Source organism: Thermobia domestica, chromosome 8 (genome assembly GCF_964235325.1).
Source record: "Thermobia domestica chromosome 8, izTheDome1.hap1.1, whole genome shotgun sequence".
Taxonomy (NCBI): domain Eukaryota; kingdom Metazoa; phylum Arthropoda; class Insecta; order Zygentoma; family Lepismatidae; genus Thermobia; species Thermobia domestica.
Window position 1 is genome coordinate 196,951,561 of NC_137461.1, and position 26,446 is coordinate 196,978,006.

Consider the following 26,446-nt stretch of genomic DNA (forward strand, 5'->3'; position numbering starts at 1 on the left):
TATCTAAACATGCGGCCTATTTCTTGTGTTAATGTGTTTTTTCTCTTCAGAAGAAACAACACTTACAATAATCGTATTGACACTCACTACTAAGCTCTCATTTTAACCTTAGCAACTTACAGCAGAGAACTTCCTATATTTTGTCTTGGGCTGGTGATGTATCGTTCATAAAGCTGTCACTTCCGGTACTAGTGGTAAAAGATATAGTTCCAGCCTATTTGGAGTTTATGGTCGAGAATATCATGTTTGTGAATTTCATCGGGATTCTTCTGTTTTTTTTTTTTACATTTTGATTCCACCACCGCTATCATGATCAGTCACTTTTATTAATAATCCATATTCCTTGTTCTAATGTTATAACTATGGAGTACTAAAGTAAATATTTCATTTCGTGGCATTTTGTTTTACAATTTACTAGAGGAATGTTTATGTTACAAATAACTACGTAAAGCTTGAAAGAAAACTTGCAACGCTCACTGACGCAACTCAGCGTACAAATCATTTTATTTTAAAGTGTGCTTAATACAGTAGGGGTTAAGTCTGACTTTGACACTCAAGATTGTTGCGAAATTCAGAAAAAAAAAACTTGTTTTAGCTGAAGAGTTTTGCTAAGTATTTAGTTCCCTTTGCTAAATTTTTTGGCGCCAGTTTGCTTTTGTTGTGCTGAAACACAATTCTACAACCTTAACATTTTTAACAAAAATCAGCAGGGCCGGCCTTAGGTGGTGCAGGGCCCGATTGAAAACATTTTGCGGGGCCCCAGGTTTACAACTAACTTGCACTAAGATCTGTAGAACCTATATATATATATATATATATATATATATATATATATATATATATATATATATATATATATATATTGCACTCTCCCTGCTGGTCTAGTGGTTATCGTGTAGTCTCAAGCCCGATTCCCGGTGGAAGAGCACACAAAATTTAATTTCATAATCACTCCCTTTCATTAATCATCCTTGATTACTTGAAAAAATTCTTGGTGTCATATCTTCTTGCCGATTATTGTGGAAATACCCTTAGATTTGGTTGAGGGTAATGTAAAAATTATCTAAGGCTGATGGTATGATGTGCAGCTTCTTCTGTAGAATCGCATTTTTACATATAGCTTCAGTAATAAACTTTGTAGCACTGGTAACACATATCTATAAATTTCAACTTTCAAAAATGTGCAGAGATAAAACAATGCAATCTTTACTTAATCGCACGCCCGAAATGCAATGTTTTTTTTTTGGGGGGGGGGGGGCATCCTCAGATTTTCTGCTAGGATAATGATGATGATTAACTGCTGACAGGAGTACATGTAATTTGAGATAAAATAAAGGTGTTTATGAAAATAAATCCTAAGTTTCAATGAAAGAAATACATGTATGTCATACTAAACATTGCAGACACATAATTACAAACTTATGTGCAATATCGTTATTACGTACTCATATACAGGTTATTCCAGGAAAAGCCGACTAGTGCGGGGCCCCCTTAGACGCGGGGCCCTATTGGGAGCAATCGGTCCAATCGGCTTAAAGCCGGCCCTGAAAATCAGTAATACCTTACGGTTATCCTATCACTAGCTAGTTAAAACTGTTCATATTTAAGAAATTTTAGTTTCTTCTAAACTGTACATTTTCTCACATTTGGTGGTAAAATACTTGATAACAGAAATAAGGGAAATACTATTTTCATTCTTTGAAATTTTTAAAGAAAATTATCAATAAGGAGAGAACATTGAGGTTTTTCCTGTGTTTTTCTCATTCACACTAGGCAATTACCAAGATTGTACCTAACATTCAAGTCCCAGGCTGCTTTATTACTTCCCCAATAGTTTCTTCCTTCTCTTTCCTCGGATAGTGTGATCGCTGAGGAACGTCATTCCTCATACGTAACGGGCTAACATTGCAATAGATGCCGAAAGCCCAGAAACCTAATTTCTAATTGTACACAATCTACAGAACGCATGCAATGTGAAACAAACTGTGCAAGAAAATACACATTTAGCACTTATCGTTACGGTTTGCGTCAATGCAACTCAAAATTTGCAATTTAGGTTGCAATAATCGGCCTAGCAGATATAATAAGCAATTTTTGCGCTCGTTTGATATAAAAGAATTTTGCTAAGACTGGTGCGGAAAGAACAACGTTGACTTTTTCTGTATAAGGCTTGGTTCCTCCTACTGGAATGCCATCTTCATTATGCAGGCTCTTATTCACTTACTTTTCTAAATAGTTATTAAATAATGTTAGTGAGAGTCAGTATCCCTGTCGAACTCATCTTTCAATTTCACTTTCCTCTGTAATTTCTTCCTTATTGTAACACTTACTTGTTGGTTCATATATAAGTTTTTTTAATGAGCCTTTGATCTGTTCATTTCAAACAAATCTCTTTAAGAACTTCCAACAACAATCCCCAATTCACGCGGTAAAAAAGCTTTTTTTTTAAGATCTATTAATGTCTACTAGTCATACGAAAATTTGTCAATAGCCCAGCAAATAATAGACTGAAAATTAGATGATGTAACAATTATATTTATATTTCATTAAAGTAACAGTTTCCCTTAAGTATACTGCTGAACATTAAATATTCAATACCTAAGAGAAGGAGCGGGTAAAAATGGCAGGCAAACAAATACAAGTGTAGAATCATTACACTAACCGCTCTGTGAAATGTGTGACCGTAACGGGACACTAGCAAAAAATTTAGAGGTTATTAGCACAAGGATAAACTATAGTTGTCAGCGAAATGAGGCTCAAGGGCGAAATGATGATTCACCCTAAAAGAGGATGTCATTCAATTTACCTACACAGTATCGACTGCAGCCGCAGCCGCAACAGTAGGCAAAGTGAAGACATGACGAATTTCAGAAGACAATGCCTAGGTATTCATGATGATACTGTTTGCAGTGAAACCATCTCACATTCATGCGCTTGTATTCGGTGTGTAGTTACCCGCTTTTCCATAACCAAATGCATAAGGTGTCTGTTCTCTCGGTCTGTCGTATGATGGAGTCATAGTCGTTCACGTCGTTATTGCCCACACTTGGAATCATTCACTGAGTACACCACAGTGGTTGCATTCTGTCCTACGCGGGCACGGAGAGATAATCCATAGCGGAATTTGCATAGTTTTTTGGCTATCAAAGTAAAGAGTGAGAAACCTAATGACATTGCTTGGGCTTCATTCAACGATGAGACATTAATTGACCATTCAAATATACTCACGTTACAAAATTAATGAATGGTTAGGAATTAATGAATGTTGTGTGGCTTGCCTCCGGTTGCTGTTTTTACGAAGATAAATTGTTAATTTTATTCCCTTCCCACTGTTTACACCTTTTTGCAAGTGCGGGGTAATTTAATATATCCTTCCTTGAGTAGTATTTTTAAAGTTAAACACCGTATTTAGCAGCTCTGATCTATAGATAGATGCCTATATGCCTGATATGATAATTATGCGTAAATCGAACTAGACTAAGGTAATATTTAAATAGTAATAAATTTAATTATTTCTTACGAGCTTTTAATAAAGGATATCATCATCATTTCAGGATTTTCAATGGCTCAAATTTAAATATTTATGATTACAATAAATATTTCGATGAATTGTTAAATGTGCTCTCCACTACAATTAAAGCGCACAATGAAGATACAGTTGGACTTCCAGACTTTTCAGGATCTACAGATGTTATGGTAATGAAAAATTGTAGCAAATTATATTTTTACTAGTTTAACAAAAGAAGTAAGTTCTTGTTTTTTAATTTATATTTGTTCACAACAACACTTCTTTTGTATTTTTCATGTATTTTTTATTTCATTGTAAGCTAACAAGAAATGAATATAAAAAAGTAAAATTTTAATTTATCTTAATTGGGTATTATCGTGAAACTTGTGTCATTTAATGGTTAGCGTTTGTGTTGACCAAACGTGTATATTTCTGAGTTACTAGCTGAAATGCACATTCTTTGCATGGTATAATAGATTTATCGAAAGTACTTTAACCTTTATATCCTCATAGAGTACCATATCAATGAAAGTGTAATGATAAAGATTCGTAATGTCACCCCTTCTCATCTCACCTCTTCCAACCTCAGGTCTTCTCACCCCCATGCCAATAGGTGCTGAACTTGAACTTACAAGGTATAGGGGTGTCACTATTTACTAAGCGACTCCGAAAGCTATGGATTAAATACTAATGTTGGTCGTTTCTGATTGTTTATATGTAACCTCTTTCTACCACCCGCTTCTCAGTTCGAAGTTGATGACAGATGATCTTTGACTTAAATGGCATTGCGACAGTGTCACTATTCATCCCAGCAAACGATGGGATTAACCCAAAAACGATGTATTAGACAGTAACATCGGTCGTTTTCGATTAGTTATACCTTTCAAGCACAAAAACCCCACCCTTCTCTTCAACCCTTATGCCGATTATGTGATAAAAGCCTAAGTTAATCCATAGTCCACTTACAATAATCATCACATTCAGTGCAACGGTATAGGAGAAGTTCAGTCCAAATGTCGTTACATTCTGTTATTTATAGGAAAAATGCTCCCTTACCCCTTAAAATGGAAATTTTCAATAACTCTGAGTCAAGTATCCCCTTATTTTTAGTGAGTACTATACATGAGTGAGTATTTTTAGTGAGTATTATTTTTCTAACTTGACGGGTTCGTGAGATCTTGCATTTGTGGCAGAAAATGTTTGAACCTTTCAACCCCCTTAGGATAAGCTCTTGCGGAAGGATAATATGATGAAAATCTAATCTATTCAAGAGTTTATTCATGTAACTAAAATCATCACAGTCAGTCCAGCGGTGTAGGAGGAGTTAACTATCAATCATTTTCACGTTTAATTTTTGTATATTGTCGCTGGGTTTCGAAACACCCTTATATGCCGAACTTTCCACGAAAAGCAAAAAAGCAAAAAAGCCTTTTCTTACCATTCACTTTGTTAACAAATGCCATTTGTTTCCTTTTTACAGGGAAACAATTAGAAATTTACATACAGTGACTCAAAAAAGTATTCATACTGTTATTATTTCTTGTTAGAATGAACTTACGTTTACAATCATTTTATGAGAAAAGTAAGTCATGATAGTACATATATGACATATGAACGAAACCTAGACAGTACATCTTCACTATATGGAATCATTAATTTACTAGTTCCTCTAATGTACAACTATAAACAATCATTTTAAATATAAAAATTGATGTTATTTACAGATTAATGGATTACCAGACTCGGTATTGTACTATTTCATTGGTGGACGTATCGCTGGTGTTTCAAACTATAGCAGAAATGGTGACATAATATATTCGGTACATAACAATGGAGAAACTGTTTCTTATGAGTTCAAAACACAGTTACAAGATGCTCAGGTTAGTAGAAACTAAACTTACAATAGTAACCAGTACATACATAAATACACTATACGCATCTTACTCAATGTTTGTTGGTATTCTATAGGTATACTCGTATGTGTAATTGATATGAATTTAAATTGACCATACAATTGTGCGTGTGGCTGTGAGACGGATCTTACTGCTTCAGGTGCTGCACGTAATATGTAGTTTGAGAATTCATTGAGGATGTAATCCCCCACGAAGTGTTATTTAGAAATTTGCGATATCAATGAAATGAAAAACAGTGTAAAAGATGATTTTCAAACCGTAGAACATGAGCTATATTTTGCTACATTGACATGGCATGTACTCGTACATATCGGTAGAGCTGTATTATGAAGACTAATGAGCACGTTGCAAATGGAACACAAACTCTTTCAGGAATTAAAGAGAGCAGAAGCAACTAAAAGGGTAGATGAAGTTACTATCTCGAAGCTGTTAGCTACCTCGTCAATTTCTTCTCAACAAATTCGTAAAGTTACACTTACTGTAGGCCTATCTGTCTCTTGATATTACTCCCGTACCTGCGTACTGCGCCTAGACTATGATACTCGTAACTCTGTCCAAGATTTACCCATTAAACTCAATGTTGAGCTTAACCAAAAAAAAAAAAAAAAAAACTAACCGAATAGTCTCCTGGCAGAAGTTGAGAAAGAATTTTTAACACATTCATAAGTGACATGACATCGGGTGATCGCCTCCATGTGGTTGTTTTCTCACGATCATTCGGCGTTAGGCTCAGCAGTTCTTCCCCTTTCCCTACTGACTTCAAAACTTGCTGTCTTTGTTCTCTCCTTGGCGTCAAACCCTGGAGCCTGTCAATGACTCACGGTGACCCTATCACTTGCAAATGACAAAAGGGAGCTGGACTCGCTCGTGGCTGTGGGCATCCAAACATTGTGGATTGTGTGAAAGCTTCAGCAAACATGTTCATCTTAATGTTTAAAAATGTTCTCGATTTTTTAAAATCCAAGTAGTGTGGATGATTGTAAACCTCCAGAAAGATATGCACTGTATCAGATCAAAATCTAAACTACAGGGCTATTACAAATGATTAGAGCTGTTTCATGAATTTCCTGTAACTATAATATTAAACATATTTTCATGAATTTTACAATAATATAGGAGGACTCAATAAAGATTATTTTACTGGATTGCAAGTGCTCAATGTGTCTCCCTTAACTGATTCAGCACATATGGAGCCTATAATCAAGTTACTCCCATACTAGATATAACATGTTTCTATCAATTTCTACTAAAGCATTCTTCATACGGGTTCGCAGTTTTGTGAGGTCTTCTGGTAACCGAGGCACAAACACAGAATGTTTCGTAAAACCAGTCCAAAAATCGCAGGGTGTTAAGTTGAGTGAGCGCGGAGATCAGAACAGGAATCATAATTTCTCCCCACGACTGATTAATCGGCTTTTTAGCTGCATGTTTAATAATGCACGAAAAGCATGATGGAACTGAGGAACATCATCCTGCTGGTAGATGCAGTCCACCCTATAGGTCTCCAGCTATGGCATGAGTCAGTTCTCCAGCATGTTCAGGTATGTTTCCCGTAATGATATATTTACTGAAAAGAAGGGCCATAAAGTTGAAAGTTTGAGATGGCGAAGAACACATTAACTTTTGGTGAGTTACGCATGTGCATGTTCCACGATAGTGTGAGATTTTCCGTACACCACATAGCACATTATGCCTGTTCACTGTGGCAGTATAAAGGTTGATTTATCATTTAAAAAGAGTTTATTACAAACATCCTTTTCATCAGCTGTTGCATTCGTTTAACAAACTCCAGGCGAATCACATCATCATTTGTCATAAGGGCTTGTACCAATTAAGAGCGGCAAGGTTTCTGTTTCAATCCCTTCGGTAGGATCCTCCAAACGTTTTGTAATTAAATGTTCACCCCTCTGATTTCTCTATTGGTCGACTTCTGTTGGCTACGTGTGTAAACTGCCTGAATGCACAACGCACTGTATCCTGACTGTCTGGGTAGCTCATCCTGTTCGCTGACATGTACAGAGTTTGTGATCTTAGACGCGTTATGTTGTGTTGCTGAGGCAAGTTTCCACGAGACGCCAAAGTGGACAATTCAGTCACAAACCTAATATTTCCAACCTAATAAAATCACTATTGAAAACATTGGAAACAAATAGTTTCTGGATTGAGTGATACCAATGAAATGTGAAATTTTCTGTACTAGTTTGCACGGATTTCAATACTGCCGAGTTCATACATGTGTCATAAAATGATCATTAGATATAGCTGAATATTTATAAATTTTATAAATATTCAAAAAAGTTATATATCACATGTTAATTTTATGATAAGCATGTTATGTATTTTGTGTCTAACGCAAAAGTTAAGGTTTTATATCAGAAATAGGATTTTTATCCAAAAACGGCAGATTCGCAACCCGAAGCAGTGTCCCCTTTGATAATCATGATTTTTAATACGCTATTGCTTCTACTAGCAATGTTTTCATTAGACTTATTCACTCTGACGTTCGTCGATCGATCTTCACCACAAACTTTGATAGGTGCAAAATGATCATATATAGTTAAGAATAGTAAGCATACGATTGTACGAAAGAAAGCATAATTGGCTTCTCGATTAAAATACAGCTCTACGTTGTTAGCCTTTCCCAATAGATTCGACTCGTTAACCATCAACACAAATCAAGTATTTAACTTAAATTAATTACCCGACATATTTATTTATTTAACTTCATATTATCAACATTACTCGATTCATTCAACCAACAAATATCCATCAGCAATATTCATAATCACAGTTTCGTAGAGCAAAAAACTTTCATATTCCGCACCGCAAAGTAATACTAAGCTGTCAAGAGCTTTATGTAACCTAATCGTTCGTATAATAAACTTCAATGATAATGATAGCTGTTCACATTAAATAGACACATCGTTTGTTACCTACAGAGTTAATGTGGTTTCATAATAAAGATTAATATTAATACATAAATTAGGTTCTAAGTCTCAGCTTGCGTTCTAGTTATGGAAACAGACAAAGAGATTACCAGCGCACATTATTCACGTCCCTACACATCAAATACAATTACTGCAAAATACCACAATCATAAGTTTCAGAAATAGTTAACTCATGAATGGGCGATCAATATATTAACCCATTCAAAAACTTATAATCGAAATAAAATGTATCGAAATTTTAAACGTGGTAACTTTTGATTACAAATGTCGATTTCTAAGAGCTTTTTATAGATTTAAGAAGAAAACATCAATAAACCCTATAGTATGTAACTAGATGACAAATCGTTAACAGTTAGCAATATTGATATTCCTAATAAATATAGACCTGATAAAACAAAGAATAAATTATGTACAAATATAATAATGATAATTCGAATTAAGCTTGTACTAATCTAAATCAAAATTGTTCAAAACAAATTTAAACATTTTCGACCTAATTAAGAATTTTGTAACAGCTCGAAAGTTTGGGCTGTAACAAGATGAATTACAGTTCAAAGTTTATTTCCATGACTTTTTTCCCACGTGGAGAAGAGCATCAGAAAATCATATACTGTTAGAAAAGTGGGCAAAAGAAGTGCATATTAACTAAATTTAATATGTTTATCATGAAAGTAACAAACGTTTACTTAGTATGGTGAACAACGCATGTCTTGGTACAGCTAGAATACTCGCTTTAAAACAATTAAAATACCACTTTTGTATTCTCCTTCACATATTTATAATGTATTTAATTAGTCTAATATACACAAAATATTTAGGTTAGAGTTATTCTGCATGAACATTATAGGCTATTTTATTTAGATATGTGTAATATATACTTATTGTAAGATACTTCTTTGTAAATTACTGTAGAATTAATTATTTGCAGGTTTTGTATGGTTATCGTGTGATCCCTACTAGCGGAGATGCAATGGGAGGTTTAGTCCAACTCACAGTCAGCAACAACGAAACGATAATGCTTATGGACATAAACTACCCAACTAAAAGATGTAATGGTGTTACGTTTACAAAAGGACAATATAAGTAAGCATAGGAACATTTAGCTCATGTTTATTTCCATAATAGACAAAAGATAATATAGATAATAAATATTTATTATACTTGTTTGTGCATACCCAAGGGGGGGGGGGCAACAATTAGAACTATTTTTTCTCCTTTAAAAAGTGCGCTTTTCTGCTCCAATATTTGCCACTGTACCAAAACATCTCTTTAAAATTTAAAACCCTTACTAATTTTGCTTCTATCAGTCAAAATTCAGATGTCTTTAATACATAACATAAGATGTGTCAAATAAAAGCTGCACAACAAAAGCACATAATTTATTATGGATATTTTATTGGTATAAAGTTTCCGAATTTAATAGAACTGATTTTTCGCAATTGATATCCACTTAAGAGTAATACACACAGTTACAGTACCTGCACACATTCTGAAAAGCGTTTTACAATATCATTTACATGAACTGGCTTCATAAATTACCATCAATAAGATTTGTTGAACAAAAAGTATACGACAACATTTCTCAGAAATGAATGCACATCATTTCCCAAATTACTGATAATGCCACTTTCCTTCTGTTTCTATAGTTATTAGCTTATACGAACTTGTAGAACACTAACATTACTTATCAATTCTTAATATTCAATTACATAACTATAGTTACGTAACGAAATATTTCGAACAATTAACTAAATTAATTGTTAACTAATTTTATATACATTTAACTAAATTTGGGAATTATTTTTTTTTAAAAATCATGAGTCATAAATATAGTGTCGGAGAAAAATGAAAGTTGAAAGATAACATTAACTAAATTTAGAATCTAGTTTGAAAAAAAAATACAAAATTTTAATATCGATGTATTTCGAAATACCATAATATTTCAATATGGTACCCTCAGTGCAAACGAATTTTCCAGATTTTAAAGCAGAGCTTGTCAATAATGTTTAGGCTAATACCATATTTAATGATTGCCATTGAACTACTACTTGTAATAACCTCTGATGGAATTATTTACATTTAAAATAAATTTGGCGAGTAAAGAGTGATTCAAGAATATGTACAAACATTTTATATGAATTTTTCTTGTAGTGAGATAATTAAAAGATATTCACGAACCTATATAAAGAAATGCTTAGTTGAATATAGTCTTAGTTGAATGCTTAGTTTCCAAGTTTCGCTTATATTATTTGTTAAGTACATGGAAATTATTTCACGCGCTTGTTGCTCTTTATTTATGTTACTCGTTATTATGTCCTCATCATTTTTGTAACTTCTTTTTGTAAAAAAAAAAAATGCTATTGTGTATCTGACTTCGTTCATTTTATTGATTGAATGCAGCCCACTTACCAATAAAACAGTGTATTATAAAATGAAACCCTATTCATGAAATTTCTAACTTCACTCTCATTACATCAAGCAGCATCCAGACATGGAAACCACCTTAATTCATTACAAATTTAAAGCAGCATAATAGCCACAAAATACTCTAAATCCTCATTGTTCTTATACAAATCAGGTTTTGAAATTTTCTCAAAAGTTGAGGAAAAAGTAACTCGGATCTCCTTTCAATAAGTAATTCATTTGAGAAATAAGAAATCATCTAAACTGTTGTTGAATGGACTCAAGCGTAAACAAACTCGAAACCTAGGGCAATCTTCTTGTGTGGACAAAAAGAAAAATAAATGTTATGGCATACTATAATACCCACGCAAAAGAGTAATGTAGTACCCACAAAGAACTTATTTGTACATAGGTTTATCTGTCAATAGAAATGACACATTACCCTTGGTGCTACAGACATTTTACTGAAATTCTCTAACTCGTTCCGAAGAACATGAGTACCAAGATTTTGGGTGCTATATTGAGAATTTTCATTCTACAATCAATCTTTTGTGCAGGTTCTGGTACAAATGGAGTTAGAAGATTACAGATCGTATATTTCATTTTATGAGTAACTTTTCTGAATTCTCATAAACACTATATATATAGATATAATTAGTATATATACATACATACATAGATAGATATTCATATTTCTAGTTGAATAAAGCAATTTAAACTACTTTCTACCTATCTTCCGACTGTTAAACGGATCTTTAACCACGTGAAGCATTCTTCTGGTGGTTCACTCAACAGAGTACTACGATTATGCTGTTTCTGGTATCAGTATTGCTCACTGACGAGGCCAAGTTTGGAAGAAATTATATCGTCTACATGCATAACATACACATGTGGGCAGATGCACATTACCATGGTACGGCTGTCACTCATCAACAACACTCAATGTATGGTGTTGTATTAAACATGATCAACTTATTGGCCCATACATTTTACCCTGAAAACTGAATGTAGCACAGTATTTTACCTTCCTGCAGGATACACTAATCGAATAACTGGAAAATGTTCCCCTAGTGATTCAAGGCAATATGTGGTAGATGCATGATGGTGATTCCGTGCACTTCAGTGTGAATGTCCACTGGTAGTTGAACAATAATTTCCAATGACCTTGAATCGTGCGTGGCGGTCCAGTGCATTGGCCTATTTAGTCTCCGCATCTGAATCTATTCGATTGTTATCTCTGGGTACATATTAAAAAGTGTGGTGTATGCTACTCCTATCAATGATGTTAACGACTTGAAACAGCGTATCCATAACAATTGTGCAACTGTTCACGATGACCCAGGTATCTTTGAAAGGGTTCCCCAATCCATGATCCAGCATTATTATGCATGAATTGCTGTACATGGTGGTCACTTTGAACGTCTCATGTGATGTATCCGACGAATGTACATTTGTATCAATTTGCAGGTCGTTATCAACCGTTTCGAATTTACAGTTCCCACGCATTATATACAAGGAGGACCATTTGTATATTATCACAAACATTGGTAAACAATCAAATTATGGAAAGTTCTACAACAGTACTAATACAAGTGAGACGGACTGGGTAATGCATAATCAAAGTATCTTAATGTCGAATACTATGGCCATCATATTGCATATTTTGGACAAGTAGAAACAATACTGTAAAAAGTATAAGAATAACTGAAAATTTGACTTTTTTCAAAGAAATTTATTTTGAAAAAGTGTTTAGGTAAGTATCACATGGAATTACGTACATGGTTTTCAATTCACGTGAAGATCATAATGCATCTTCAGCAATTTGATATCTCAACTCATTTGGAAGATATAAAAAATTGTAAAATTTTATATTGCTTAAAATGGTGTATTTGTGACAAGGTTTTAAAACATTTTTTATTTACTTTGCTTCTATAACATTACAGAAATTTTTAATCACTTGCACCTTTGTTCGTGCCCATTCGGAATCCGTCATATCAAGATCATAGTATTATGCACTAAATTGCTTTAGATTTGCATTACTCGCTCTGTCTCATTTGTGTTATTACTGCTTTACAAGCCACCAAACTTTGTGTGTTTTTGATACTGTAGCGTTCTTAGTTTGCAATACTGAATAATTAATGTAACATTGTAAGTTTTCATTTAACGAGTACATTATAATATGTAACAACCTGACGTAATGTCATTAAAAAAAGTAGAATGGTATGTTGGGTTGGCATTACTGTTAACTCTGCAGTATCACAGGGTATTGCAAACATTGTTTCCCTGTCGATATTTGCATTGTTCAAAATTTCAGTTTCTTTGTCAATTAGTTTAAAAGTTACAAGGTCGTATGCCATATTACAATATAAATAAAAGGTCATACAAAATCGTTACAATACAAATAGTCTACCCTGTATATATAACACAACTTCAACTTAGCGAATTACTGTTTTTTCTTTCTTAAGTGTTTAATTTCGACAAATAAGGGTTTGTTGTACAAGAAGTGCGCATCATAAAGAGAAGTTTCATTAAGAAAATATTTTATATTATAGTATTTTAACAATTTTTCAGTTTAACTTCTCACTACTATATACCGTGCGTAAGGGAGATATGCTGATAAGATTGATGATAATGGTGAAACGACGAAAGTGGAAGCAAATGGGAAATTCCCTAGAAATATGGTTGTATATTTAAAAATTCACGCCAGAGCCTGGCTCGGGCCTGAAGTGATATATGCTTTGTAGACCCGAGCCCGTGCAGACCTCTACATTGAGGTACCTCAGCCCTAACACATTTTGTGTTTCTAAAACAATAGATCTGAATAATTTTAATTTTCATTTGCACTTTTAAGGATTATTTAATGAGATTACAAAATTATCTTTTAAGTAAGCATAGAAAATATCTTTATCAAACTGACTCTTAAATGATAAATCACTGAGTCTAATCTACTGTTCTTAATAATTTTTACTCCTTTCCAAGATTGAAGAAATATCGGATTGAAAATGAGGGTAAATATAACATAATATTTAACAAAAAATAAAAGAATAAATAATTGCTAGCAATAATAGTTTTATGATTAACATAGTAATTATACTACTAGTGTAAGTCGACAGTTATGAAAATACTGATGTAGTTTCTTCGATAGTCATGCAAATACCCATGTTGAAGTGGACTTATCGATTCTACTAAATGTGATGTACTATGAGCAATGTATACGAAAATTGTCTACTAATAGTGAAATCTTCCGTACTTATTTTCGTTAAATGCGGAAATTTTACTAATGCGGTTTTCGTTAAATACCGATTTAAATGCATTATCTATAAAACGTTGCTTTAAGTTCTAAAGTAATCTTTCGTTAAAACGGGAATGTAAAATCCTCAAAATTTCCGAATATTTTCGTTATATTTGTCCTTTCTAGTAAGTAAATGATCTACTGAAGTTGTTTGCTGTTTAGAATAATTACCAATTATTTACACCCTCAGTTTGGTAATGGAGTACTGAAGTAGTCAAAACAGTAATAAATTCAGTTTCATAGTTTCCTCGTTAAAATTTGTTTCCTTCAATCAGAAGGTGTCTAGATTAAATTTTGTATCCCACCGCAATTTATACTTGACTATTATCCATGGATTATATTTAATATTTGTCGTTAATGTGTAATATTCATATGATTTCATAATGCATAAATATTACTAAAGAAAAATCCACGTCATCACGTATCAAAATCAGTACTTTGCGTTTAAAATACACGAAGTTTTACATCTCTATTAGTATTTGTGATATTGAAGTTTTCTTTTTAATTTCATATTTTACTTCCTTATATATTAAGTTTATATACAGGGTACATCAGTTAAAATTGATCACAAAATAAAAAAATATTTACTAATATTATGATCGAACTAAATAGTGCACATCTTCATAACTTTCGACTTCGCAATAATAAAATGTTTCTTCAACATTAAAGTTTGTTTCGGTGTCTAAAGTATCTTCAAACTAATTTGGTTTCCTTCATAACTTATTTTTATACTTTTACTCTTCACTAATATATGTTGTTTTGCTAATAGGATTTTGGATAGTGCAATTACAATATCAGCAACAACCATACCTGCCTTGGAAGATATGTTACAAGAAGTTGTATTGGAGTCGCTATATAATAACACTGATATTATTTATAACACTTTAGCTAAGTATGTCGACGAAGCACTGAACAAAGTTGGACTTCCTGAGAAACCTTGAAAAGTCATCGACATTATTAACTATTGTATTTATTTATATATATGTGTTATGTAAATCTACTTGTAATATAAATTATGTAAAATATAAAATAGAAGCCATTACATGTTGCCTTAATTTCATGTCTGATTTCCTTCTGTATATGTAACAACAGTGAATTGCATACAATTATAATATCCCCTAATTATATGAGAAGTGTTTAGTTATTGTGTATATTAAGTTTCAAGGCAATATAAAACTCTTAAATATTATACATTGAATCTAAGAGATGAGAAGGGTAGAAAAATATATTTCCACGCCAAACACTTTGGATATTTCTTTTGATCAATCATAAACATGCCCTGCCTCTCTTAGGTTGAAAAATTGATTTAAGCTTCGTCTATTATACCAACATTTAAATTATACCAACAAGAGCCAGTTAATTTTCCTGAGAAGATTGTGACAGAAAAGTTGATCTAAGTTATTTATTCATGCCATTTGATCATAACATTTTACAAAAGAATGTTATAAATTAGTATTATATATCCTAATTGTCATTTCCTAATTCAAACTTTTATTTCTTAACTATTTCTTTTCAACCATTGTTATGCTTGATCATCCTAATTTGTACCCCAACAAATAACTTTATGATTTTCCTATCCTCATCCGATTATGTTCTTGTATTGTACGTTAGAAACCCTCCTATGCCGTTAAGAGGTATGATTAATAGATTTTTATCACAATTTAACTCAGCTCGTGGTTTACAAGCGTAATGACTTCTTACCATCAAGAGACTTTATCGTTTCTTTTATAAGCACTGCCAATCGTGCGCTATTGTTATCTGTGGTTTTCTTCAGAGTTTCTTCTAGTTAGGCGGTTTCTCTGTGAGTCAGTGGTAGCTTCAACTAGCAACTTCACTTCAATTATCAACTGTTCGAATTTGTTCAGTTATGCATACTATCCAGGAAACTCTTTCTTTGCCTTTTACCCTCGAGCACTTTCGCTGTGTTTCCTTAGAAAAACTTTTGTGTTCCAAGGGGTTCCGTGCAATTTCGCACGATGCAGTTTCACATAGTGCTCATTATCAAAAAATTTCTCACTGTCTTCCTTATGGTTTAATCATTCTGCAGGTGTGGTGTATTTTCACACGATCCACCTGTCAATCATGTGATTCATCCTGGAAACGCTTTCACTATAGGGGCGGGAGGACAGAACAAATGTCAACTAAGTAAGAACAGAAACAGAGAAAACACAAGTTAAAATAAATATGAGCAATTGAGTTAATACTAGGTTCAAGTATTTATCCCAATTGTACACCATACATGATAAGACATTGGTTATATCAGTCGCGTATGCATTGATGTCAGATAAAATAGAACGAACATACAAGGACCTGTTTACATTTCTTAAAATATGGAGTGGCCAGAACGAACCTCGAGTGCTGAGAGTTGGTTTTGAGCTTCCTACAATCAATGCATTGCGTGCTTTATTTCCTAATTCACAGGTTTCTGCCTGCTATTATCACTTTAACCACAACATCTGGTGGAAGCTTTGTAGGTTTCATCGAAGGATATCTCCACAGTGTCATCATGTTCGTAGGTGTAGTGCCTTAGCATTAATATAATCAAGCAGGATCGATGAAGGTTCGTTCATCGTCATCGAGGACTGTCCGTGTGGCCAGAAAATGGAAGAGTTAAACGATTATTTCATTAAACAATGGATGGACATTCCAAACATCCAGAAAAATATGGAACTGCAATGGTCAAAGACGCAGAACAAACAATGCAATGGAGGATTGGCGCAATAAGTTAAATCGCAACATATCTAAGAGTACATCACATATCTTGAAGCTTGCGAGTGTACTAAAAACAGATGCGATGTCTAGTTTTCACGCTTTTGCGAGATAGGGCTTAAATATTGCAATCCGGAAAAGCATAGAAAATCAACGAACATCCATTTTGACCACAGATTGCAATTAGTCCTGGAGGAACTAAGAAATGACGTGGACTTTAAACAAATGCTTGAGAAGCATGAGCTTAAGAATGGGCCCGAATCGAACTAAAACTCGACTTGAATTCAAGTCGAGTTTCGAGTCGAGTCAAAGGTAATTGTCTCGAGTCGAGTTTAATAAATAGCTCGCTCACTCAGCTCGTTTTAACTCGTTTTGAAATCATGACCTGAAGAGACTGGAAAGTGAAACCATGATATTTGAAGCAGTAATGTTGAATACTTTCAGTGTTGCTCATGAGAGGAGTCGCTGCTCGCATGTCGTCTCATCGCGATAATGAGACGACAATAGATTTTTATAACGAGACAGCCTCAAATATCGTGAACACCAATATAAGTATATACTGTAGTTCTTACCATCAAAGTTGAAATCTGTAAGGTCGAATTGTTGAGCCCAAGCAGAAGCCCAACCCGGGTTGTGATGTTAACCGGCCTGCTCGGTTCAATTGAACGAACAACTCGAGTCAACTTGCTTGGGATGAACCATCGGCTCGGTTCAATTAAGCGGATGGCTTGAGCAGGCTGGATTGAAACGAGTCCATCGGCTCGGTTTGATTCGACTCATCTGAGCCCATAGCTCGAGCTGGCTAGATTAATGTGAGTCATCAGCTTGGTTCGATTTGACTCAGGTGAGTCATCGACTGGGTTCGGCTCAATTTAGCCGAGGGCTCAAGCCAGCTCGGTTGGATGAGTTGTAAGCTCGGCTGACTTCCCGATTCGGCTCGATAGTGAATGAGCTATGACCCGAGCCGCTCGAGCCGTTGACAAAACCAAACCCGGCCAGAGCAGTTTTGGACATATTTACCAGGCGTCCTATAAGTTTTAACAATTTTTGGCTTAAACCCGAATACTTGCTACTCCGAAACTCACATCGAGAACTTCGTGAACGATGTCCAAGATTTCACGACTACCGAGGTCGGCAGTCAACTAGTGTTTGGTATTCAGATATAAACCGCCTTATCTCCTTTTTATACGCTGTGTTGTTACAATAATGATAATCATAATAATAAATTGTAGCAATAGTAATATCATTGATAATAATTATCTTGTAATGTCCCACATGATGTGTGTAAACAACTCTTCACGCCAGTGTTTACAAGCACTACCACATGGTTTAGCAAGAGGATTCCACACATCAGATGGATCTATCACCTGAAGACGACGGGCTTCTGGTCCCTCCCACGGAGCAGACGATGTCAGCGGAGCAGCAGGGCCACCGCCAACCAAGGATCTTTTTAAACTGGCTGGACGACGGCAATTCTGTACCAGTTTTCTGGTGACCCTCCTACCCACGTTAGAAACATTCACAACAGTTCAAGATTTACAGACACACTTACATAACCTGGAAAAGGCACATGATCTAATGAAAAAACATGATTATGTAGAGTTACAACAAGCCATCTATTCGCTTTGCGATCAACATTCAATAGTCAGCAGTTTAAATTCATCGGCAGTTGCTAGCGCTTCCTTCCCCACACACCATCAACAACTAACTTATCCGTTATGTAATTCGTCACCTAATTGGAATCAATACCAACAACCTGTCCCAGTATTTTCCGTACCTTCAGCATCACAACTACAGGGTGCCTCGCAAAGTCAATTACATCCAAATCCTACCCTCCAAGTTGGTAATCCGCAACCCCCTCCCGAACCCCCTGCGCCTCGCACATCTGGTACATCGAGCGCCAATTTCATTAGACTTTAGTAAATTAGCTAATCAAATGGCCGAATTATCTCTCCTTGTAGCCCAAAATTCTCTTACAAATTCACAATTTAGACGAGGAGGCCGTAATAATTACAACTCAAGAAATACGAACAATGGCAATCAAAACCAATATAAAAATGGGAAGAAAAACTATTCTAAAATAATAATAAAAATAATAGTACTCCTAGACCAGAGACAGTCACAGTTTGCAGTACGTGCTATAAACAGGTCATTCTTCCAGCACATGTTATAAGAATAATAAACAGAAGAACGCCTAGGGAGGCCCCAAAACAATTTTTCTCGAGAACATGTTCTGAGGGCCGAAAGTCAGGAAGTAAAGAAACAACAAGAAGTCGCAAGTACTAGCTCTAATAAACAGTTAATGACACTACTTTGTACTTTCGCTACAGTAACCGACAGGAGAGAAAACATTAAATTGTTAAATCAAGAACATAAATTGTTAATTAATGTAATAATTAACAAAGAAAAATATCCCGTAATCATTGACACAGGTAGCTCGCTGAGCCTATGGCTCAAATCTTGGATTCCACCAAACATAAAATTGATTCCTTTTAGCACCAGTCTACAAGGAATTGAGAATTCTATCGTAAATTTACGTTATATAGCTTTAATTAAATTCAGAGTTGGCTTAACAACATTTTCTCACTACTTCCGAATTTTAGAGCATGGAAAATTTTTGCTTTTATTTGGAGAAGACATTCTAAGTAGTTTACAGACCAAAATTGATTTGCAAACTAATATATTATCAGTATACAAGAAGCCACGACCACCGCCGTATCCAATTGAAGTTGACGCTCAGTAAAATTTTTCAGCAAGCACAATTCATTCAATAAAACAGCATAAAGCGGCTGATGTATTTACTACTCGAAAGGTTACCATACCAGCCAGGTAACATTTCTTTTTTACTCATTAATGTCATGAATCAGAAAATGGGTACTGATTGTGAGTATCTCTCCATTAGGGAATTTATTGAACAAATACGGGTTACAGACCTTGCCTACTAAAGTACTTAGGAATAATTTCACGCTATTAATACCAAACTCAACTAATAGGCCAGTGACATTAGCAAAAAATACGCCAATCACATATGTTGAGGAAAATTCGCAAGAAGTAGACATACAAGGCGAACACCAAATAGACGAACAAAAAGATGAAACATTCTATAGAACTGAACAAGAAATTAAGGATAGGCTGGACAAAACGAAGTCACTTTTTGATATTGAGTTTGACATAAACCCAGATTTAACGGATGAACGGAAAAAGGCTATACATAATCTACTTTTAAATACAGGTATGTCTTGTCATATACACTAACAGACATAGTCTACTTTCTTGGTTATATACACAAAATAAGGATAGACAAACGAGCTTCTTTTCATCAGAGATCACCTCCCATTCGTTTGGCAGTAAAACTGCAAATTGATTTGCAAATTAAACACTTTTCAGGAAACAATATTGTTAAAGAGACTAGTGACAACTCTTTCTCGTCACGACTTCTCATATTTCGGAAAACAATACTTCAGAATTCCGCCTAGTTTTGAATCTACAGGCATGTAATAAGTACAAAATATTTAAGCATACCATTCCAGTCCACGGAAATAATTTACATGTATTTAGAGGCAAATCTTGCATCTCGAATTTCGATATAAAGTCTAGCTATTTTCAGCTATTATTGCATCCTAAAAGTAAAAAATACATGACTTTTGAACTTAATCATACTAGAAAGGCGTACCGATTTCAAAGCTGCGTATGGGTCATTCTACCTCAGCAGGTGCGCTGACTATAACAGTGCACATGCTTTTAGGAGGTTTATCACCGCGTTTGCAGACGACCTCGTGATAGGAAGCAAAAATTGGAAACTGCAGAATCGGCAACTATCGGACATGGGATTGTTCTTTAAAAGACTAAGAAAACACGATTTCAGAGCAAGCCCGAACAAGACCTACCTATTATACTCAGAATTGGATGTCTTGGTATTTACAGGTAGTTGCAAAGAGATCAAAATTTCCCCCAAAATTGCCAATAAAACACGAAATTTTAAGAAACCAACCTCTAAAAGGACCTTAAAATGTTTTCTAGAACTCTGCTCTTATTTGAGGGAGCATATAAAAAATTTTACAGAAATAGTGGAACCATTTCAAATTCTTTCGGACAAGAATTCAAAATTTAAATAGACAACTTAGCATGATGAGCTATTTCAGAAACTTAAAACTGATATTATTCAGGCGCCATCTTTGTTTCATTTCGATCTATCATTGGAACTTCGAGTGTACTCAGATGCTTCGTCAAATTCCACAGGAGGAATTTTAACATGTTATAACACTAAAACTAATCAGGAACGTGTTGTTTCCTATTGTAGTTGTCGTTTTACCAAATCTGAACGACTGGCCTCAACATGGCAGAAAGAACTGTATACATTGATATGTCCTTAGAAAATTTCGAATTTCTTACTGAGTACAAATTCAAGTTATTTATAGACGCTAAATGCCTGGCTTTACTCAACACCCAGCCCGACAAAGTCGGAATATTCACTCGCTACAAGATTTTCTTAGCAAATTATAATTTTGAAATACACCACATTAAAAGTCAACAGCATTCTACAGATATTTTTGGTCGCTTGGAAGACAAGCGAGACATACAGCGGGACGAAATTCACGAAGCTGATAACTTCTCGGACACGGAGGAGGCTAAAGGCTTTGCTTCTCACTCATTGGAACAAAACTTTCAAATTGATCAGTCCATGACGTTACCCAATTTGGCGGATGAACAAAGGAAGTACCCTTCTATTTCAGAGATCATCATTGTTTTAGAAAATAAAGCACGTTGTAAATTTTCTACATTCCGTGCTGCGAAATATTTTTACCTTAAAAGTGGACTGTTACATAGAACTTAGAAACATTCTCAATTATTTACATTGTATACCAAAATCTTTGCTAAGCAAATGGTTTGATGGGATTCATAACAACCCATTGGCACCATATTTTGGATATACTAAGACGTACCAGTCGGCACTCAGAAAATATTATTTTCCTAACATGTAAGCTTATATAGCGAGCAAAATAACGACGTGCAGTCTCTGGCAAAAACTCAAGAAGTTACCAACCAAGCCGGCACGCCAATTGCTCCATCATCCTCCTACACCTATCGCTACTGCGTGGCAGTACGATGCAATTGAAAAAATACCGGTCGGACAAGGAAATTTCAAACACATACTAGTGGCTATTGAGATGTCTAGTCGTTTTTATGTAAGCAAGGTCGTAGATAACATTACGGCTGAAGAAATTGAACAATTTCTTATATATGAAATTATTATTAAATACGGAGCTGTTTCTTACCTGTATTTATATAGACACCCTGTACATAATGCTAAGAGACTACAGAACCTAGCAAAGTTCTACAACTTTGAATTTAAATTTTGTCCACCATGTGATCATAAAACTCTAGGTATAGTGGAAATATTCCATAGAATCATACAGAAAGCTTTGAAATTTCTTGTACAGGAAAATCGAAACCATTGGCCAAAACTAATTCCATACATAACTTTTGCGATTAATACATTGGTACAGGCTGAAACCAAGTATTCAATTTTATTCCTTATGCATGGACCCAAGACCATTTCTGATATTGCGCTTGCATCCACTCCGACGTTATGCGTTGACAAAGAACACTTGAATAAAATATGTGGAATTGTGCAGGACAATCTAACTGCAAGTTATAACAAGCAGAATAAATATTATGACGTCAAACATAAGCAGACTAACTTTGATAAAGAACAGAAGGTACTTGTATTCTACCCAAACCGTCAGATTGCGATAGCAGAACATTTTTCGTCTAGATTTGTCAGACCTCTAGAAATTCTCGAAAGAATCAATCCTAACTTTTATAAGGTCAGATTTCCTGATTCATATCTCAATCCATACAGGAGATTTCTGTAGACAGAATAAAACAGTATTATAAAGATATAGACCATATTCAGCACGAGGATAAATAGCTATTTTTTCTACACGAGCGAAGACATTTAATCGAAAAAAAAATTGCGACGGCAGAACGCAAGATACACGATAGAATCTGGAATAACTCATCTTTTAATATTTCTGTTCTTTTAATTGACACCCCGAAAAAAAGTAGAACAGGAATAGAATATAAACATGCATAAATTATTTAACTCAATTGGCAAAGAAGATTGAATAGCATGAAACCTTTAATCATTCTCACTTTCATTTTCCACTGTGAACTACATATTGTCACAGACATTATACAGCATAAATATTATACAGGATGTTCCAGAAATCATGAAAGCTGTTACATTATACAGAATGTCCGGGAATTCAGGACCATCATTATTATCATAATCATCATTGGCATTTAAAATTTGATTATTTTATAGAAATATATATATATATATATATATATATATATATATATATATATATATATATATATATATATATATATAGTGCAAATATTTTAAAAGTTTTACACCTTATACAGGGTCACCAAGAAATCACGCCATTTGCGTCACGAACTTTCTAATATCAATTGTCTTTATATCTCTATGATAATCGAAACTTTTTAAGTATTTGCAACTCTTATTATTTTATAGAAACTATATCTCCGTCTTCGCTCAGTACCAAAAACATCCAAAAGACCTCGTTTAGATATATTTCCTCCAATTCCAATGGACAAATTTAATACCATTCATACGACTAAGAGCAACCGATTTTAGACTCCAACACCACTCACCATAAGTGAGTTAACATATTTATATTAACGCCAAAGCTTAAAACAGCTCTACCTCCAAGGAAATAAAGTGACACATAATATGCACCAATTCTGCCTGTGATTAGGGAATAATTGTTAGTGCTTTCTTCCACTGCCGTATTAGTGCTTCGAAAAGCGAAATTTTCTTCAATGGGATTCATTGTTATTAGTTCATAACAAAATGTGACCTTTCAGTGTTGCCAGTGCTTTTAATGATTTTTTGTATGTGATCACTCAGTGTTGGCAACCCTCACGAGAAGGAAAATAACCCCTCGGCTTATTTTTTAAACAAGCCAGGGGGTGTAATGTCCCACGTGATGTTGTTTGTAAACAACTTTTCGCACCAGTGTTTACAAACACCACCACATGGTTTAGCAAGAGGATTCCACACACCAGATGGATCTATCACCTGCAGACGACGGGCTTTTGGCCCCTCCCACGGAGCAGACGATGTCAGCGGAGCAACAGAGCCACCGCCACCCAAGGACCTCTATAAATTGGCTGGACGACAGCAATTCTGTGCCAGTTTTCTGGTGACCCTCCTACTGTTTGCCACGGAACATTAGGAATAACCTAACCCAAGGCCTCTAGTCTGCTACGGAACTACGCCCTATCCTATCTCTTGGCTTAGCCTGCTACGGAGCTCTGTTGGCCAATTAACCATCCCTCTGCTTGCCACGGAGCATTGGGTCCCTAACTTCACTCTGCTTAGCCTACTACGGGGCTCTGTAGAGATCCTGTCTCCGACCTTACGGTCAAAGACTACCTTTAACTAAGCTTGCAACTTAAAGAGAATGTTTGTACAGTATTTTGTAAAAATACTTTTTATAGTGGAAATTTTATAATAAAAGCCGGTAGTGGGAGTCGATTCCGGACACTCTTTTCATTAATGCTCTACCTACACCTAAATGGGACAAAGTTTTGCAATTTTTTCTATGTAGGATACTTGAAAGGAGTTGTTGAAATTATACACAGGATTTGGGTCGATTTGGCTCAACTCAACTCAAAACTTGACCTGAATTCGGGTCGAGTTGGAGGAAATTTTTCGAGCCTAGTTCTCGAGTTGAGTTTAGAGATCTCTCTTTCGAGTTGAGTCAGGTTTAAAAACTCGAACTTGCTTCTGCCCGTATCCAAGAGCTGGAATAATGAACTATGAATTGTACGAAATGGACTGCCAATGTACAGAAGTATGGAAGTTCCATTTTAACGATGTGTTTTTCGTTCGGAAAATAACAAAACAAGAATAATGCTTATTTTATTCTTTATTTAGTTTAATTTTTGATTGTTCTGCCTTCTATTCTTAAGAACTACAATTTTTGATTGTTCCTTTCCTGTTCTTATTTATTTTCATTTGTTATTCTTTTTTGTTTTCATCTATTTCAATTTGCGATAGTTTTTGTTATTATTTTTTATTTATTTCAATTTCATATTGTTTATGTTATTATTTTCTCTCCTTCTTACTATGACTTTTGTTTGTTTATCTTTTCTTCTGTCTTGTTCTTTGTTGTTTTAATTTCCGGTTATTTAGATTATTCTTTTTGTGAAAGTGAAACATTTCCTAAACCCTTCTCTTCTAGTATCAATTGAAAATGTTCGTATTTATTTTAACTTGTATTTGCTATTTTTCTGTTCTTACTTAGTTGAATCTTGTTCTGTGTCCTCCCTCGCTGTATAGTGAAATCATTTTCAGGACGAATCAAATGAATCTCTTAGCTTTCCAATCATTTCATTTTTGCACAAACCACGTGTTTTCAATTTTAACTGAGATAATCCAGTATACATGTGCTGACTATATACATTCTTATGGAAGTAGTACTTTGTAACGTTACTCCTCGTGGATTATGGTAACTGTATGTTGTTAATCAGTAATTTCACATTCTCCTATAGCAAGATTACCTATTGCTTTTAAAAGAGCTGTTAAAACATTTTGACACACACGAGATCCCCAAAGACCGAGTGACATTTTAATGTGTCTTTATACCTTAAGCCTTTCAACTGTCAAAAAATAACTTAGTTTCTAATCGCCTCAATTTCTGCATTGCTAACACTTTTCTGTCCTAGATATTTATGTTTCTGAAATTTTCGTCAGATATCTCAAAGCAATCGCTGTTCCTAGCTATTTAGAACAGTTATGTTGGTTTGAAATTTTGGTGTATTCCTTTGGTAATGTTATGATGAGACCACGAATGAAAATTATTTCCATTGTTGTGGAAGTTCGTTAGGGGTCGTCCATTGATTATTAGTATTTAAAATCTTAAGATTGGTTTCATTTTCAGGAAAAGATTCGGGCGCATCTAACGCTGACGTGGTTTCTACCCATTCCACGTCAGCCGGATCTAGTTTAAATTACGACTATTTGACAAGTCCGTTATATTGCATTGTACTCCACAATCCTGTGTATTCTCTTGACTATTGTAAACTGCAACAGTATTTCGATTTCTATACTGTGAATTCCTGCCACCTGTGAACCTATTAGGAAACCTGTTTCGTGAAAACGTGTTACAATTATTACTTCTGTTGTTATTCCTGTAATTAGGTTCGGTTCGGGTACCGGTAAAATTTAATTTATTTGTTCTACCATTAAAAGAGAATCTATTATTATTTCGCCTGTTAGAAACACTTTCTTCTTTAATATTGATATTACGGACAGATGCATAATTGACGTGGCTACGATTAGGGTTGCCCTCTATTGTTTTTTTGCAACATAGATTGGCTTTCAAAATTTTGAACTATCATAATGAGATGGTTAAAGTTGACACATTGAGACGAAATTAACATTTGTTGTAGCTTAAAGGGTAACAAAATACGTATGGATGCTATTATCCTTGATTCAGGTTGGAAAGGATTGATGGATTTCAATTCATTGTAAGCAACTGTTACAAAGTCAGTAATACTCCGGTGCAGTTTAGAATGATAATGCCTATTTCGGACTAATGCATCTATGTTATCTAACGTAAAGTCATTTTCAAAA

At 34.6% G+C, this 26,446-nt stretch overlaps 1 protein-coding gene across 1 annotated transcript in view; it reads left to right on the plus strand.

The window, feature by feature from the left end:
- LOC145691910 (uncharacterized) overlaps positions 1-15,104 on the plus strand; it is a 32,801-nt gene extending 17,697 nt beyond the window's left edge. The window contains exons 3-6 of the mRNA XM_081767214.1: positions 3,555-3,696; positions 5,233-5,388; positions 9,298-9,452; positions 14,834-15,104. Coding sequence (XP_081623340.1) covers positions 3,555-3,696; positions 5,233-5,388; positions 9,298-9,452; positions 14,834-15,005 — 625 coding nt within the window. The 3' untranslated portion in view covers positions 15,006-15,104. The remainder of the gene's footprint in view (positions 1-3,554; positions 3,697-5,232; positions 5,389-9,297; positions 9,453-14,833) is intronic.
- The last annotated feature ends 11,342 nt before the right edge of the window (positions 15,105-26,446 follow it).